At 61.3% G+C, this 14,151-nt stretch overlaps 4 protein-coding genes across 13 annotated transcripts; 2 read left to right on the top strand and 2 right to left on the bottom strand.

Annotated features, from left to right (window-relative positions):
• Positions 1 to 29: 29 nt before the first annotated feature.
• EXOSC6 (exosome component 6) lies at positions 30 to 1,375 on the top strand. Its single transcript, XM_015873759.1, has one exon. It carries the CDS (start codon positions 51 to 53, stop codon positions 1,005 to 1,007), a length of 957 nt encoding a protein of 318 aa, XP_015729245.1. The 5' UTR covers positions 30 to 50; the 3' UTR covers positions 1,008 to 1,375.
• Positions 1,376 to 1,482: 107 nt separating this feature from the next.
• On the bottom strand, positions 1,483 to 4,877 carry LOC107319135 (RNA-binding Raly-like protein). Of its 2 annotated transcripts, none has more exons than XM_015873773.2 (7): positions 4,771 to 4,877; positions 3,971 to 4,049; positions 3,003 to 3,053; positions 2,754 to 2,902; positions 2,558 to 2,671; positions 2,307 to 2,449; positions 1,483 to 2,222 (listed from the first exon to the last, which is right to left on the bottom strand). In XM_015873773.2, the coding sequence occupies exons 1-7, from the start codon at positions 4,802 to 4,804 to the stop codon at positions 2,184 to 2,186; spliced, it is 609 nt and encodes a 202-aa protein (XP_015729259.1). In that variant the 5' UTR covers positions 4,805 to 4,877; the 3' UTR covers positions 1,483 to 2,183. The 2 variants fall into 2 exon arrangements, with proteins under 2 accessions (XP_015729259.1, XP_015729260.1); XM_015873774.2 differs by having other exon boundaries at positions 3,804 to 4,049; positions 4,771 to 4,807.
• Positions 4,878 to 5,093: 216 nt separating this feature from the next.
• Positions 5,094 to 9,499, bottom strand: LOC107319104 (C-type lectin domain family 18 member A-like). Of its 9 annotated transcripts, XM_015873708.2 has the most exons (12): positions 9,364 to 9,499; positions 8,805 to 8,896; positions 7,534 to 7,758; positions 7,363 to 7,460; positions 7,154 to 7,275; positions 6,966 to 7,073; positions 6,386 to 6,478; positions 6,207 to 6,313; positions 5,969 to 6,098; positions 5,583 to 5,679; positions 5,412 to 5,503; positions 5,190 to 5,341 (listed from the first exon to the last, which is right to left on the bottom strand). In XM_015873708.2, exons 1-12 carry the CDS (start codon positions 9,470 to 9,472, stop codon positions 5,304 to 5,306), a joined length of 1,311 nt encoding a protein of 436 aa, XP_015729194.1. In that variant the 5' UTR covers positions 9,473 to 9,499; the 3' UTR covers positions 5,190 to 5,303. The 9 variants fall into 9 exon arrangements, with proteins under 9 accessions (XP_015729188.1, XP_015729187.1, XP_032303066.1 ...); XM_015873702.2 differs by having other exon boundaries at positions 5,094 to 5,341; positions 5,412 to 5,679; XM_015873701.2 differs by having other exon boundaries at positions 5,094 to 5,341; positions 5,412 to 5,679; positions 6,207 to 6,478.
• A 1,086-nt stretch (positions 9,500 to 10,585) lies between these two features.
• On the top strand, positions 10,586 to 14,151 carry LOC107319114 (fibulin-7-like). The gene is made up of 9 exons (XM_015873741.1): positions 10,586 to 10,662; positions 10,842 to 10,921; positions 11,222 to 11,378; positions 11,483 to 11,653; positions 11,776 to 11,901; positions 12,045 to 12,167; positions 12,247 to 12,384; positions 12,458 to 12,596; positions 13,468 to 14,151. The coding sequence occupies exons 2-9, from the start codon at positions 10,856 to 10,858 to the stop codon at positions 13,826 to 13,828; spliced, it is 1,281 nt and encodes a 426-aa protein (XP_015729227.1). The 5' UTR covers positions 10,586 to 10,662; positions 10,842 to 10,855; the 3' UTR covers positions 13,829 to 14,151.

Here is a 14,151-nt window from a genome sequence, read left to right as displayed (position 1 = left end):
GTCCCTCAGGGCTGCTGACACCCCACATCAGGGCAGCTCCTCGCCGCTCTATGGTTCCCCACGTTCCCCTCTCGGCCGCTGTACGAGCTCGGGCGCTGCGGAGCTGCCCCGCGGGGCCGAGGGCGGAGCGGAGCAGCCGGGGCTCCTCCTCCATCCGTCCCGCTTCCCCCCTCGCCATGCCGCTCGATCACCGCCGCCTGCACGGCCCGGAGGACTCGCAGCCGCCGGAGCTTTGGGCAGCGCAGCTCCGGGATGGGGATGATGAGGCTGAGCAGAGCGGGGCGGCGCCGCGGGATCCCTGCGCGCTGCGGCCGCTGTTCGCCCGCGCGGGGCTGCTGAGCCAGGCGGAGGGTTCGGCGTACGTGGAGCTGAGCGGCGGCACGAAGGTGCTGTGCGCCGCCTGGGGACCGAGGGAGGCGGCAGAGCCGGGCGGGGCGGTGGCAGCGGGGCGGCTCGTGTGCGACTTCCGACGGGCTCCGTTCTGCGCCCGCGGGGCCCGGCCCAGGCCCGGGGGGGCGGCGGAGCGGGAGGCGGAGCGGGAGGCGGCGGCGGCGCTGCGGGAGGCGCTGGAGCCGGCGGTGCGGCTGTCCCGGTACCCGCGGGCTCGGCTGGCGGTCAGCGCGCTGCTGCTGCAGGACGGGGGGTCCGCGCTGGCCGCCGCCATCAGCGCCGCGTCGCTGGCGTTGGCCGACGCCGGGGTGGAGATGTACGACCTGGCCGTGGGCTGCGCGCTGTGCCGCCCCCCGCTCCCACACGGCCACGGGTCCGCGGCGGGGCCGTGGCTGCTGCAGCCCGGGGAGGACGAGGAGCGCGGGGCCGCCGCCCGCCTGACGGTGGCGCTGCTGCCCGCCCTCAACCAGCTGTCGGCCGTGCTGGGCGGGGGGCGCGGCGGGGAGACCGAGGGCTGGGGGGCGGCGCTGCGCCTCGGCGTGGAGGGGTGTCAGCGCATCTACCCCGTGTTACGGCACTGCCTGCTGCGGGCTGCGCGCCGCCGGGACGGGGCGTGACGGCAACGGGGAGCCGCTGGAGCCGCCCTCGGTGCCACCGGAGACCCCCGGAGCTGCCCATGGTGGTGCTGGAGACCCCTCAGGCCTTACCTGGAGACACCCAGGACTGCTGCTGAGACCCAGACACCCCCAGTGCCATCCAGAACCTTCAGGGTTTGCCTGAGACCAACACAGACCCCCCTGGACTGCTTTGGATGCCACCACAGACCCCCCAGAGCTGCCCCCGGTGCTGCTGGAGACACCACAACACCCCACCACCACCCCATCCCTCAGTGACTGCCCCCGTGGTGCCCTGGGCTGGCAGAAGGGACTGTTGTGTGCTGTGTCGTTTTGAGTTTGTACAATAAAATGGGTTGTATTTTCTTTTTTCTGCTGAGTTCTGCCTGTTTGGAGCTGCTGAGACCCCCACAAAGCTCCAATATGGAGCTGACCCTCTGTGCCCCCATTCAAACACCCAAGAACCAGAGAAAAGAGATAGAAATGATGAATTGCTTGTTTTCCTTTCCAGCACAACAAACTCTTTTGCCGGAGCAAATCAGAACTACGGGTCAACTTCGGGCCAGCGAGGGGAGAACGGCCTTGAAATGGGGCACATAGACATGTAGGGAGAGGGATGGAGGCTCAACTTCCCCAGGCAGAGGTGAGCAGGGTCCCTGCTATGGTGGGGGACACCATTAAGACACCATTAGGACACCATTAAGAGAGACCCGCTGGTGCTGGGTGCCCTGTGCTGGTGGTATCATGTGTGGCCACCTGTGTCCTCACCACTGCCCAGCAGGGACAGCACTATGGCTTTGTCCGGCATGGGGAGCACATCTGGCCTGTGTTGTTATGGGATGGAGGGGTCAGTGGGATGCTTTACCCACAGGGGAGGTGAGTGGGGACACAGCGGATCTCAGCTCTGGGCTAATGATCCTTTGGGGTGTGGAGCTTCTGCCCTCCTCCCCTCCCCACGTATTGACATTGCAAAACAGGAGGGATAAAGATAAACCAACGCGCACTCGAACACAAAGACTTCTCTCACCGTGGCTGGCCAACTTGGGGCACGGGGCTGCTGCCACTGGTGGTGGGGATGTGAGTGCAGGGAGTGGGCACTGGGCACCAGCCTGGCACCTGCCGGGAGCCTCCAAAGGGATGCGGAGCTGGGGCAGGAGCTGTGGGGCTCCAGCATCCCCACTACTGGCTGCGCTCAGGGTCCGAGGTGTGGGCCTTCATCTGCAAAGGGAAACACAGAGCGGGTTCCTGGGCTGCACCCACAGCCTGATGCGGGTGAAGCTGTGCAGCTTCTCCTCTCCTTACCGTCTCCTCCGTGTCTGTGCTCTCCTCGGTGCTGTCAATGTTGTGCCCGTCCCCTCTGCTCCCCTCAGTGCCTCGTGAGCCCTCTCCCAGTGGGGCCGGTGATGCTGAGCCCACCTCTGCCTTCTTCTCACTCTCCTTGCACCCTGTGGAGACAGTGGGGGCTCATGGTGCCCACGTGGAGCACCCACAGGGGATGAGGGAATGGGAAATGTCTCCATGGGGTCTGGACTGTGCATGGCAGCATCCCTCACCCGAGAGCCGCTCCCTGCGCTGCTCCATGCGCTCCAGGCTCTCCAGCAGGTTGTCCACCCGCTCCTTGATCTGGCTCAGCTCCCCCTTGATGGAATGCAGCTCCTCGGCTCTCACTGCAGGACCGGACCCCTCAGCGTCCCATGGGATCAGCACCCAGCACCCTGCGGGTACCCGGGGCCGCCACGTCCCACTCACGTTTTATCCGCGTCCCCGTGGAGCTGGTGCTGCTCCGTGCCCCGTGCTGGGGGCTGGGGCTGCTCGTGCCTCCTGCTCTGGAGTGTGTTCTCCTGGCCTTGACGGGGATGCGGTTAATGAGGGGTGGGATCTTCTGGTATTCATACACCCTGCGGGGGCACAAAACGGCACCAAAGATCCCTCTAAGGGTGCTCCCATAGGGCAGAAGATGAGGACACCAGGACCCCCATATCATGGCCCTGCACTCACCGGTATGGGAAGTCATCCCTATAGAGGTTGTAGTCCAGGTCGCAGGTGCTGCTGCAGGAGGGGATGGAGGACAAGAAGTCAGCAGCTGCAGCACTGCAGGGCTGCATCACCCTCCTGCTGCATCCCTGTGATGAGGGTTTGTGTCTGGAGCACGGTCAGTGCATCGCCACGTGCAGGTGCTGCTTGGCAGCGTGACCCAGAGCTGCTCCATAGCATCCCATGGGATGGGAGATGGCTGCTGCGCTCCAGTGGCCACTGGGACCATGGTCCCTGCCCTGCCAGCACCGCATCCCCACGCGGCCCCAGTGCCATGGCAACAGGCAGAGCAATTAATTCCATCCAGAAGCTCTCTAACAAGACAGAGCCGGTGCTGACTCTGGGGCATAGAAACACACAGTCATGAAGGTTGGAGAAGACCACCAAAATCCACAGGGTAGACCCTGGCCCATCCCCACCCCACCCCTCCATGCCCACTGCCCACATCCCTCAGTGCCACAACCCCACAGCTCTGGGACACCTCCATGGATGGTGACTCCTCCCCATCCCTGGGCAGCTGTGCCAGTGTTCTTTCCAAGAAGGATCTGTTCCTAGTACCCAGCCTGAGCCTCTCCCCTGGCACAACTTGAGGCCATCACCTCTTGGCAGCACCCAGCACGAATGGGGGACCCCCAAGAGCCAGGGGTGGGGAGCTGCCCCAGGGGTGGGACCTTCTCCAGGGATGGGGACCCGTCCTGCTGCCGGTGGTGGCCCCAGCCCTACGTGGGTAGGGGAGCTGTGCCCTCAGGCTGTCCGCTAAGGTACCTCATCGGAAAAACCATGGAGCTCTTCTTACGGGTAGAAGATTCATGGAATCAGAGAAGAAACCTCCAAACCCTTCAGTGAGGTGGGTTTGGGGCTCAGTCGGGACCCCCCAGGAGCTGCTCATGGGGACCCACAGATGCACAAGGAGCCCATGCACTGGCACTCACGGGTACAGGCTGCTGCTGTGCGGCCTCTTTTGGCCCAACCTGACCCGGCTCGGCTTGGCCTCCCTGGCCACGTCCAGATCTGCAGGGAGAAAGAGCAGGGTGGTGAGTGATGGAAAAACCCAGACTCACCAGCAGGAACCCCAGCAGGTGGTTCCTGTTGGCCCAAAGCTGCTCCAGATGTGCTTTGCTGCTCCCAGATATGGGGTGTCTTAATACAAATTGCCCACTGCTTTCTTCCCATCACCACCCCTAGGACACCAGCCCTGTGCTGGGGCTCCTGCCCTGAACCAGGTATCCCAGTACTGGAGGGGATCCATCCATCCATGTCCTGGGAGTGATGGGGGCATCCTGGTACTGGGAGGATGTCCCTGTACTGGGTGATTATGGTGATGTCCCAGTAGCAGAGGATATCCCTGTTTTGGTACAGGGGATGATGATGCAGGATGATCCCAGAGCTGGAGGACATCCCTGTCCTGGGGTTGATGGTGTTGGGGACATCTCAGTGCTGGAGAGCATCACCGTCCAGGGCAGGGACAGGACGTGGGAGCAGGACATAGAAAGCATCTGATGATGGGATGAAGGGACATCCCTATGTCTGTCTGCTGGGGAGGAACATATAGCGGGGGAGCACCTTCATCGGGGAGGACATCTCTGGTTCGGGGGTTGGTGGGGACATGCCGGTACCCTGCCCCTTTGGAGGACAACACAGGAGCATCGTGGTACCGGCGCACAGCCCAGCTGCTGGATGCCCGCTCCCCACATCCCCATCCCGGTACCCACAGCCCCATCCCCGTACTCACACCTCCACCCGTCCCGACCGCTCAGAGCGCTCATGGCTCCGTCCTCAGCCCCGGCCCCGACCCGAGCGCACCTCCCCGGGCCGTACCACGAGGCCGCCGATCCGACAGGGGGAACGGCCCGAACCACCGCGCAGCCGGGGGGAGAGAACGGCCCCGGAGATGTGCGCGGTCAGGGAAAGCCCCGAGCCTCAGTTTCCCGAGCAGGACAAGGTCAGAGTGTCGGGATACAGGGAGGAAAAACCCTCTGAATTCATAAATCGGAGCTGGAGGTGTCGGGATCCAGGTGGAGAAGGACCCAGATGGGAGAAAAGAGGACGAGCTGCTCTTCCAAACGGAGAGAGGGCTTTATTATCCCGGAGAGAGGGCTTTATTATCCCGGCCACGAGGAACCTGCAGTGCGCAGCCCTTGGCACCTCACTGCATCTCCCTGCCCCAAGGAAGGCGAGGAGCAGCTTTGGGATGCTGATACACAACACACACCCTTCTCTGCCGGTCCCGGTGCCACATCTGTCCCACAGCCTGGAGATACCTGCTCAGGGGTCCCGCTGCCATCGGGAGATGTGCTCCTGGGCTGCATGGGAAGTGGAATCAGGGTGCTGCTGTGCACACGGGGGACCCGAGGGCTGTGGCTACGTGCTCACCGAACTGGCAGATGTATCGGTTCCGGGTCTTGCAGCGTTGGTCGTTCCAGTTGAAAGCAGCTGCTGCCTGCATCTCCACGCAGTTCCCAAAGCTGTGAGGAAGAGGAGAGGGGCAGGGTGATGGCACAGAGGTCATTGAGCCTCCTATAGGAGCTGGAGATGGGCACCCACCCCTGGTTGTCCGGCTGCCCAAAAGCAAAGCTGGTGAAGGCAGAAGGCTCTCCCGTGTCCCAGCGGAACGAAGCCTTGGATGTCTTGTAGGTGAGACCTGGAGAGCCAGAGGGGTGAGATGTCCATTAGTGGGGTGGGATGTCCATTAGTGGGGTTGGATATTCATCACAGGGGTGGGATGTCCATTAGTGGGGTTGGATATTCATCACAGGGGTGGGATGTCCATTAGTGGGGTTGGATATTCATCACAGGGGTGGGATGTCCAAGAGAAGAGTGGGATGTCCATTAGAGAGGTGGGATGTCCTCCAGGGCATTTCCATTCAAGGTATGGGATGTCCACCAGCACCCCAGCACCGCACCACCCCTCAGCAGCACACAGGACTCACCAATCCAGAAGTTACGGGTGTCAAAGTCGGTGTCCATCACCCTGTTGCTGCTCTCCAGGCGGCTGAGGTAGAAGGCCAGGATGTCCTGCACCTTCTGGCTCCTGATCTGGGCCAGCATCGCCCCTTTCTCCTGGAGGGAAGCCAGGGAAGCAGCTCAAGTCTGTGCTCTGCTCTCCAGTGTTGAAGCCCCTGGACTGAGCTCTGGGGTTTCAGGGTGCTCTGGGAGGGCCCAGCTCACCTGGCACTTGGCTTTGGCCCCATAGTACGTGTCAGCCTCGGGGGAAATAGTGAAGCAGTCGCCATCGATCCTCACATCACAGGCGTGGAATGGGAATGGGACCCTGGCTGTGGGCACAGGTGGGGCACAGGTGGGTGCTGGGGCAAAGGGACCCCCCGGCGGGCACAGCCCCCACTCACTGCCACACTCAGCACCGCCATAGCCGGCATCACAGAGGCAGGAGCACTCCTCCTGCCGGAACTTCCCATGGAGGCACCGCACGCTGCACCGCACTGCCAAAGAAACGAGGAATCACGTTGTGCAAGGCAGCCAGCTCTGTCCCAGAACACACAGTGAGCAGCCCAGCCGTGCACATGCACCATGCACAGAGCAGGCCATAGGTACTGCATGGACCAGGTGAATGCATGCACACACCGACCAATACTGCTCACAAATGCACAGCACCAACAATGCACAAGCATGCACTGCATTAACCATGCTCACACAGCACCAACTCTGCTCATGCACATGCAGCAGCAACCAAGCATGTGCATGCACTGCATTGACGTTGCACATGCACGGGCTGCACCAAGCATGCATGCATTGAGCTTGCACATGGATGCTTTGCACTGTGCATGGACAGACAGCACCGATCATGCACTCCCATGCACTGCACTCACCCACACACACCGTGATCTGCCATGTGTGGCTGCTCAGGCCCTGTGCTGCCTGCATCCAGCTCGCTGTGTGTCCTCCATGGGCACTGTGTGCACAGCTCACCTTGGCAGAAGCGCCCCGTGTACCCGGGTGCACAGACGCACTGGCAGCTGCTGACGTTGAGGTGTGCTCCGTTCCTGCAGCTCATGCGACACGGGTTCCTGGGGACCTCTGTGCAAACACACGGGGGGCAGGAGGCCATAAGGGGGCTGGTGGGGCTGGGCAGGGGGTTGGGGGCTGCAGGGACTCACCGCAGAGCCCACCACTGTGGTCCCAGGACTTGAAGCAGCCGGAGAGGCCGGCGGTGCACAGCGAGCACCAGGGTCCGTGCTGGTAGGGGGCGATGGGGGCTCCATCCAGCTCCCAGTTCCCCCTGCACAGGGAGGGAGGTGGGATGCAGCCCCCAGCTCAGCGCCCATAGAGGGGTGGGCACCTCACTCAGCATTAAGCCCCGGCTTACCCAGGTGAGTAGGCGCAGGCGAATGCCTGGCTCCGGCCCCTGCTCCCTGTGCACATCTGCCTGCCGCAGCCCAGCCGCCCCGCTGTGGCCCACACCAGCTACGGGACAGGCTCACCGTCACCCTCTGACACCCCCTGCCCACCCCCCTGTCCCCCCGTGTCCCCATCCCACCTGTGTGTAATGGCGGCAGGTAGCGCTACCTGCGCAACGTGCTGCCCCATAGTCATAGCGTCGGCCCTCGGCGAACCAGCGCTCCAGCAGCTCGACGAAGCCCCCGGCTCCCACCGGCAGCAAGGCCTCGCTCCAGCCCAGCTGTGGGGCTGATGGAGGACTGGGACCCTCCAGGCAGGTTGCCACCCGTGCTACCGCCAGCTGTGCCAGCTCCTCACTCCACTCCTGCTGGGACACCGGGCTGGGGGCACTGGTGGGCAATGGGAGATGGTGGAGGCACCAAGGGGGTGGTTGGGGACTGCAGGAATTGAGTGGGGGGTCACCAGGGGGTGTTGGGTGAGCAGGAGGTGTTTGGGAATCACCAGGGAATACTTGGATGTAACAGATGGGCAGGGAATGTTGGGTGACCACCAGAGGCATTAGTGGATGACTGGGGACCACTGGAATGTATCTGAAGACCAAAGTGTGACTGAGGATCACATGGAGGTGATTGAGAACCATCAGATGTTTGGGGACCTTCAGGACATGGTTGACTACCAGGAGACAGCAAGAAGGTGACAGGGGACAACTGAGAGTTGATTGAGGACCACTAGGACGTGACTGACCAGGAGAGGATGAGTGGGGACCACAAGAAGATGGGCAGGGACCACCAGGGAGGACATTGGGCAATCATCAGGAGATAACTGGGGACCATTAGGACATGTCTGACCATGAGGGGATAACTGGGGACAACTGAAAGTTGCCTGGGGACCAGCAGGACGTGACTAGGACATCCTGGTCTAGTGGTTGGTGGCCCTGCCTGTGGAAGGGGGTTGGAACCAGGTGATCTTTGAGGTCCTTTTTGGTCCTTTTCAACCCAGGCCATTCTATGGTTCTACTGGTTCTATGGTTGGCCAACAGGAGATGACTGGGTATCATCAGGGAGGATGTTGAGAAACCATCAGGAGATGAATGGAAACAACTGGGCCATGACTGGGGACCAACAAGGATTGGTTGGGGACCACGAGGAGATGGTTGGGGACTATTGGTAGATGGTTGGGGACCACCACAGGGTGCTGGGTGACCGTCAGGGGATGACTGTGGACCACCAGGGAATGTTGGGCAACCACAAGAAGATGAGGAACCACCAAAAGATGACTGAGGACAACCAGGAGACGACTGGTGACCATCAGTGGGTATTGGGTAAGCACTGGGGTATCTGAGGGCCACCACAAGATGTTGGGGACCTCAGAGGATCAGTCCCTGATGAATGCTGGGTCTGGGGCACTCACCAACTTCTGCATGTTGGCTGCGGGCGGCTGCACTTTGCTCCTCAGCTTGTTGTGCAGTGAGAGCACCAGGAACGTCTCCTTCTCGCTGAGAGCTGCGGAGGGCAAGGGGCAGCTGGGGATGGGGCCGAGCTGGTTGCAGGTCCCATGCGGCAGCCTGGGTTATGGGAAGGCACCCGGGTCTCCATGGAGACAGAGGGGAGTGAAGGAAGCAGTTTGGGACAGGAGCACAAAGGGGACAGGGGATAGGGGGTGGCAGAGACTGCCAGGAATGCACCCACTCCCCTGGGGGAGGGGGTCTGGCACAGCACTGCCTTCATCGTGATGCACTTGTCACCAGCCCCCCAGCCCCACATCTCCATCCCCACATCTCCAAATCCACAACCCCATCACCACCCCATCACCCCCTGCCTGCCTGGGGAGCACCTGTTTAGGTACAGGGCAGGAGAACATCCAACTTATCCCTTTGGGAACGATGCTCAGGGCTCCCCAGCTGCCCTTAGCCCCTCTTTAGTGAGCAGAAAGCCCCCCCACGCACACACACACACCTTCTTCCCATTACCTCGGGGTCCCGGAGCCAGTGGGGACAGCTTCTCCGACTCACCCACCCTCCAGGCCAGGCAGGCCAGCAGAACCAGCAGCCGACCATCCAGACCCCCGCTGTCCTCCATGCTCACCAAAGGGAGGACTGGGGAGGGAAGGGAGGATTTGGGGAGGGACGAACCAGTCCTGCGTGCCTGTGTGTCTGCTTCCAAGATTTGATCCTATTCAGGACTTCAGACAGGCGCTGCTGGTCAGCTTGAACAAAAGGTTGATGGGTGAGTAATAGCTCTGTCAAAACAGTCCCAGGCGGTGGAGGCAGCTCGGGGGGCCCCTCAGTCCCAGCCCCACTACTGCAATGGGGTCAGAATTGCAAGCACTGGGCATCATCCCCCAGCTCTGCTGCCTGTTTTCCTCCTGCTCCATGAATTAAACATGCTGGGGAGGTAATGCACACTGCTGGGGAGGGAGCTGTGGGCACAAGGCCAAATTCCTGCTCCAGCGAGCTGGGCAACGCAGATATGGGGTGGGTGACAGTGGGATGGATGCTTGGGGTTGGGCAGGAACCCCCTCTGCTTCGAGTGCTCTGTCCCAGCTTGGGGGTCCCTTGGCACAGGGCAACACGTGAGTCTCCAAAGCAAAAGGTCAGTGTAGCCCATGGGTTTCCTGCAGAGCCTCTACCAGCTGTGCCATTTGGGATGGGGAGGGATCTGAGCCCCTCACAGCGCAGCCCAGAGAGCAGCCTGTGTCCCTTCTGTATGCCTTCCTGCAATGAGGGCAACGCTGGAGCCTCCCTAACCCTAACCCTATCCCTAACCCTAATGTTATCCCTCATGCTAATGTTGATGCCGACTCTGACTCTAACCCAACGCAGCCCAGCTACCCCCACCCAGTGCAGACCTCAAAGCCACCTCTGGTCTCAGAGCCCTCCCTGTGCTTGGTAGATGCCTGGATCAGCCCTATACCAGCACTGTGCACCGGTGAGGCTGTGAGCACGGTGACAGCCACTGCCTGGCCCCAGCCATCCCATGTGAGCAGCAGCACGCCATGGCCACAGGGAAAGCCAGCATCTGCTGCCTGTGTGACATAAAAGGCCCCAAACCCTCTGATCTGTGGAGAGGGAAGGGAGAGGCCGGCGCGGGTGCCAAGGGGAAACTTTCCTATGGCTTGGGCAGGAGAAAAAACAACAAACACTCAGGCATGCAGGCACACACAGATTACATCCCGGTGAGTGGAGGAGCAGGCTGAGAGAGAGAGAACGAAGGAGGTTGAGCTGGGCTGGGGAACATCCCGGAGCCCCTGAAATCCAGCAGATCTGTGGGTAAGGGTCTGTGGGGAGGTGCCACGTTGTGGTTACGGTGCCATGTCATTGTATGGAGGGTTGTGGGGGGTCTCTGGGTGATGTGGCTGCAAGAGCTTGGGGTGGGGAAGGGAAAAGCACCTTGGTTCCACCCTGATGGTGAGGGGCAGGATGGAATATTGATGTCTTTGTCTTTGCAGCCAGCCCTGCCGCGATGCTCATCCCGCTGCCAGGCTGGGTGGCCCTGTGCATCCTGCAGCTGGCCCTTGTCAGCACCCAGGTAAGGACCCTGCACCCAAAGTGGGCACGGGTGGGTCACCCGTAGGGCTGACCATGGACAAAAGGTGGTCTGGGATTTTTTCCTTATCGGGGAGGGTGTTAGAGCCACCTGGGGGGGTTCAGGCACCTCAGGTGCTGATATAGGAGCAGGCAGAGGGGCTGAGGTTGGCACAGATGCAGAAGGAAAGGCAGACCCTGCAGTGGGATAGAGGGATGAGCCCAGAGCAGCCCAGCTGGCATGGGAGGGGACACAGCCCAGCCCAGCCCAGCGGGTGATGGGGAGGGCCCTGTGTTCCCCCAGGAGTGCCTGAGCCCCCAGCAGGTGCTCAGCACCGTGCGTCAGATGCAGAAGCTGCTGTCGGCACAGGAGGCTGCCCACCTCCAGGGCACACGCAGCCTCAAGAAGCAGCTCTCAGTGCTGCACAGCCACATCCAGAGGCTCGCTGGCAAACGCAACGGTAACGCTCAGCATCCCCATCACACCAGCTCAGCCCTCCTGGGCTCCAACCCAGGGATAGGGGTGGGCTCCCATCCTCAGCCACGTCCATCTGTCCATCCACAGACAGCTGTCCGCAGCTGGCGGTGCCCCTGAACGGGAGGAAGCTGGGCCGGAGCTCACGGCTGGGCCATGATGTTCACTTCATCTGCAACGCTGGATATCAGCTGGTGGGCTCGGAGTCACGGACCTGCCGGAGAGACCGCAGCTGGAGCGGCACCCAGCCCTTCTGCAGAAGTGAAGTGCCATGGGCTCGGGGTTGTGGGACTGCACAGGGAGCATGGCTGGGCGGCAGGAAGAGGCAGGACTGGCTTTCCCTGCCCCTGGTCTCGCAGTGTTTATGAGCTCTTTCTCTCCAGGTATCGATGAATGTTCCAGCAACCCGTGTGCCAATGGTGGGACCTGTGTGGATGGCAACCAGAGCTACACATGCCTGTGCCCACGGGGCTGGTCAGGAGCCAGCTGCCAGAGCCCTGTCTATGCCTGTAGGTGCCCTCAAACCCATCCCCAGCTCAGCAGAGGCTCAGATTTGGGCTCAGGTGCCTTATGCACCCAAGCATGGAGGGGGATGGAATGCTTGTAGGACCACACTGCGACCATCTCATCCTTCCCCATGTCCTTCTTGCAGACTGGGTGACGCTGAGCAACTCATCCTTCAGCCGCCAGCCCCGCTGCGCCGAAGGCCGCCCGGGCTCACGGCACTGCAGCTGTGATGCCGGCTTCCAGATGCGAGCAGGAGGTGTTTGCCAAGGTACAAGGTGTGAGGAGGGATGAGGCACAATGGGACAGGGGCACCTCAGCCCCCATCCATCCCCTCTATGCCTCCCCAGATGTGGATGAATGCCAGCTTTTCCAGCCTAACCCCCAGACCCGGATCTGCCTCCACGACTGCCTCAACCTCCCTGGTTCCTACCGCTGCCTCTGCCCACCGGGGTACGTGCTCCATGCTGACCGCAACACCTGTGAGGGTAAGAGGAGGGATGCCAAGAACCCCACGGCTGGGAGGATGGCCAGCCCCTCACCCCCTTTTTGCCACTGCAGATGTGGATGAGTGCGCTGGGAGCCAGCACAACTGCACCCACGGTGAGCTCTGCATCAACACCTTCGGGGGTCACCGCTGCGTGCGCCCCAAGTGCCCCCCACCACGCCACAACACCAGCTATGTCAAGACCTCCAGCTTGTGAGTATTGTGCCATCACCTTAGGGAGGAGATGGGCCCTATATGTGCTATATCACACAATCCAAGGGGAGCAAGGAGAGTGCTGGCAGTAAACTGTCGCACGCAGCATGCTTGGCACGCTGCAGGATGCCCCTTTCCAAAGGGTTTGGGATGCTGGTGGCTGCAGGAGTGGGTGAGAGCACCCAAATACAAGGGGGCTTTATGCAGGCGGTGCACAGTGCTCAGGGCTGCAGCCAGAGCAAAGCACCTCTATCCGGGAGGCATGCTCCAGGTTGGCTTTGCTAGAGCTTTAATCTAATGTCAACAGTGCTGGTGCCCAGGACCTGGAGGGGGGAACGACGCCATTTCCCCTCCTCTGTACATTTATGTGGTGCTTCTGGCTACAATTCAACATGCAACCCGCCCCCCAGTGCTGCTTGTGAGACTGAACTGCTTTGTGCACTGCTGGCTCGTTCCCCCTGTCCTGGCACAGCTCTTGCAGCAACCCAAGCAGAGCAGCATCCCAGCTCTGAGCTGCAGATCTGCACCCAGATCCCATGCCCAGCCCAGGGACACCTCTCCAAGGCTGGGCATGCTTGGATGTGGCCTCCTTGGGTTGCTCCATCACAGAACATGAGGCTGGAGGTGCTGAGTGTGCTTGGTGGTCTCCATAAGCTTGTTTGCAAGCAGTCTGTTCCCAAAGAGCCAAATGGCACAGTGGGTCCAGGAGAACCTCATGAGGTTCAAAAAAGCCACGTGCAAGATGGGTTGTGGCAACCTCCACTATCAGTACAAGCTAGAGGTCAAGAGGATAGAGCATGGGGGTACTGGTGGGTGGCAGCTCTACAATTCTATGATCCTACAAGTGGTGGTTTCCCTTGTCTCCCGGCAGCCAGTGTGAGAGGAACCCCTGCCCCACGGACAGCCGAGCCTGCCGCCTGGCCGCCACCTCCATCTCCTTCCACTACCTGCCACTCCAGGCCAACCGCACCGTGCCCCGCGTCCTCTTCAAGATGTCCACCACCCGCTTCGTGGGTGACAGCCTGCGCTTCGCCATCATAGGTGGAAGGGGTCAGGGTGTCTTTGCTGTGCGGCGATCAGACCGGCAGACAGGAGAGCTGGTGCTCAGCAGCCCGGTGGTGGGACCAGCCACACTAGAGGTGGAGCTGGAGATGAGCGAGTTCTCCCGCAAGGTGCTGCTGGGCAAGCACATCTTCAAGGTCACGGCCTTTGTGTCCCAGTATGAGTTTTGATATATGGCTCTGCTGGAGGCAGATGTGGCTCTTTCCCAGGGAGTGATGGAGTGGGATCAGACCTCAGCCATCGTCCTGTTAGAGCCATTTATGGGAGCTGGCCTCAGTGGGTCCTTCCAAGGTGGGAGATGCTGATATCGTAGGATTCCTCATGCTTGCTCATGGCTGTTAGAGCATAGAAGACCCCTTGCCCATTGCTGATGCTGCCAGGAGGAATCAAGAAGCCATGCTGGGGGGGTTACAGCAGGAGGGGGCCTATCTGTGCCAGCCTGCTGTGCCTCCCCACACCTCATACCTATCCAATAAAAGGAAAGTGCCTGTGA

This window comes from Coturnix japonica, chromosome 11 (genome assembly GCF_001577835.2).
Source record: "Coturnix japonica isolate 7356 chromosome 11, Coturnix japonica 2.1, whole genome shotgun sequence".
NCBI lineage: Eukaryota > Metazoa > Chordata > Aves > Galliformes > Phasianidae > Coturnix > Coturnix japonica.
This window is presented reverse-complemented; position numbering and strand designations above follow the sequence as displayed.

Coding starts and splice junctions, on each gene's coding strand:
- LOC107319104 (XM_032447174.1), bottom strand. CDS start 8,034: ATGGTTCTCAATCACCTCCATGTGATCCTCAGTCACACTTTGGTCTTC. Junction 6,479..6,965: donor CACGGGGCGCTTCTGCCAAG/GTGAGCTGTGCA, acceptor TTTCTTTGGCAG/TGCGGTGCAGCGTGCGGTGC. Junction 5,342..5,411: donor CCGATACATCTGCCAGTTCG/GTGAGCACGTAG, acceptor CTTCCCATGCAG/CCCAGGAGCACATCTCCCGA.
- LOC107319114 (XM_015873741.1), top strand. CDS start 10,856: ATGCTCATCCCGCTGCCAGGCTGGGTGGCCCTGTGCATCCTGCAGCTG. Junction 10,922..11,221: donor TGGCCCTTGTCAGCACCCAG/GTAAGGACCCTG, acceptor GTGTTCCCCCAG/GAGTGCCTGAGCCCCCAGCA. Junction 11,654..11,775: donor CACCCAGCCCTTCTGCAGAA/GTGAAGTGCCAT, acceptor CTTTCTCTCCAG/GTATCGATGAATGTTCCAGC.
- EXOSC6 (XM_015873759.1), top strand. CDS start 51: ATGGTTCCCCACGTTCCCCTCTCGGCCGCTGTACGAGCTCGGGCGCTG.
- LOC107319135 (XM_015873773.2), bottom strand. CDS start 4,804: ATGAGCGCTCTGAGCGGTCGGGACGGGTGGAGGT. Junction 2,903..3,002: donor AGGGATGACTTCCCATACCG/GTGAGTGCAGGG, acceptor GTGCCCCCGCAG/GGTGTATGAATACCAGAAGA. Junction 2,450..2,557: donor GCGCAGGGAGCGGCTCTCGG/GTGAGGGATGCT, acceptor CTGTCTCCACAG/GGTGCAAGGAGAGTGAGAAG.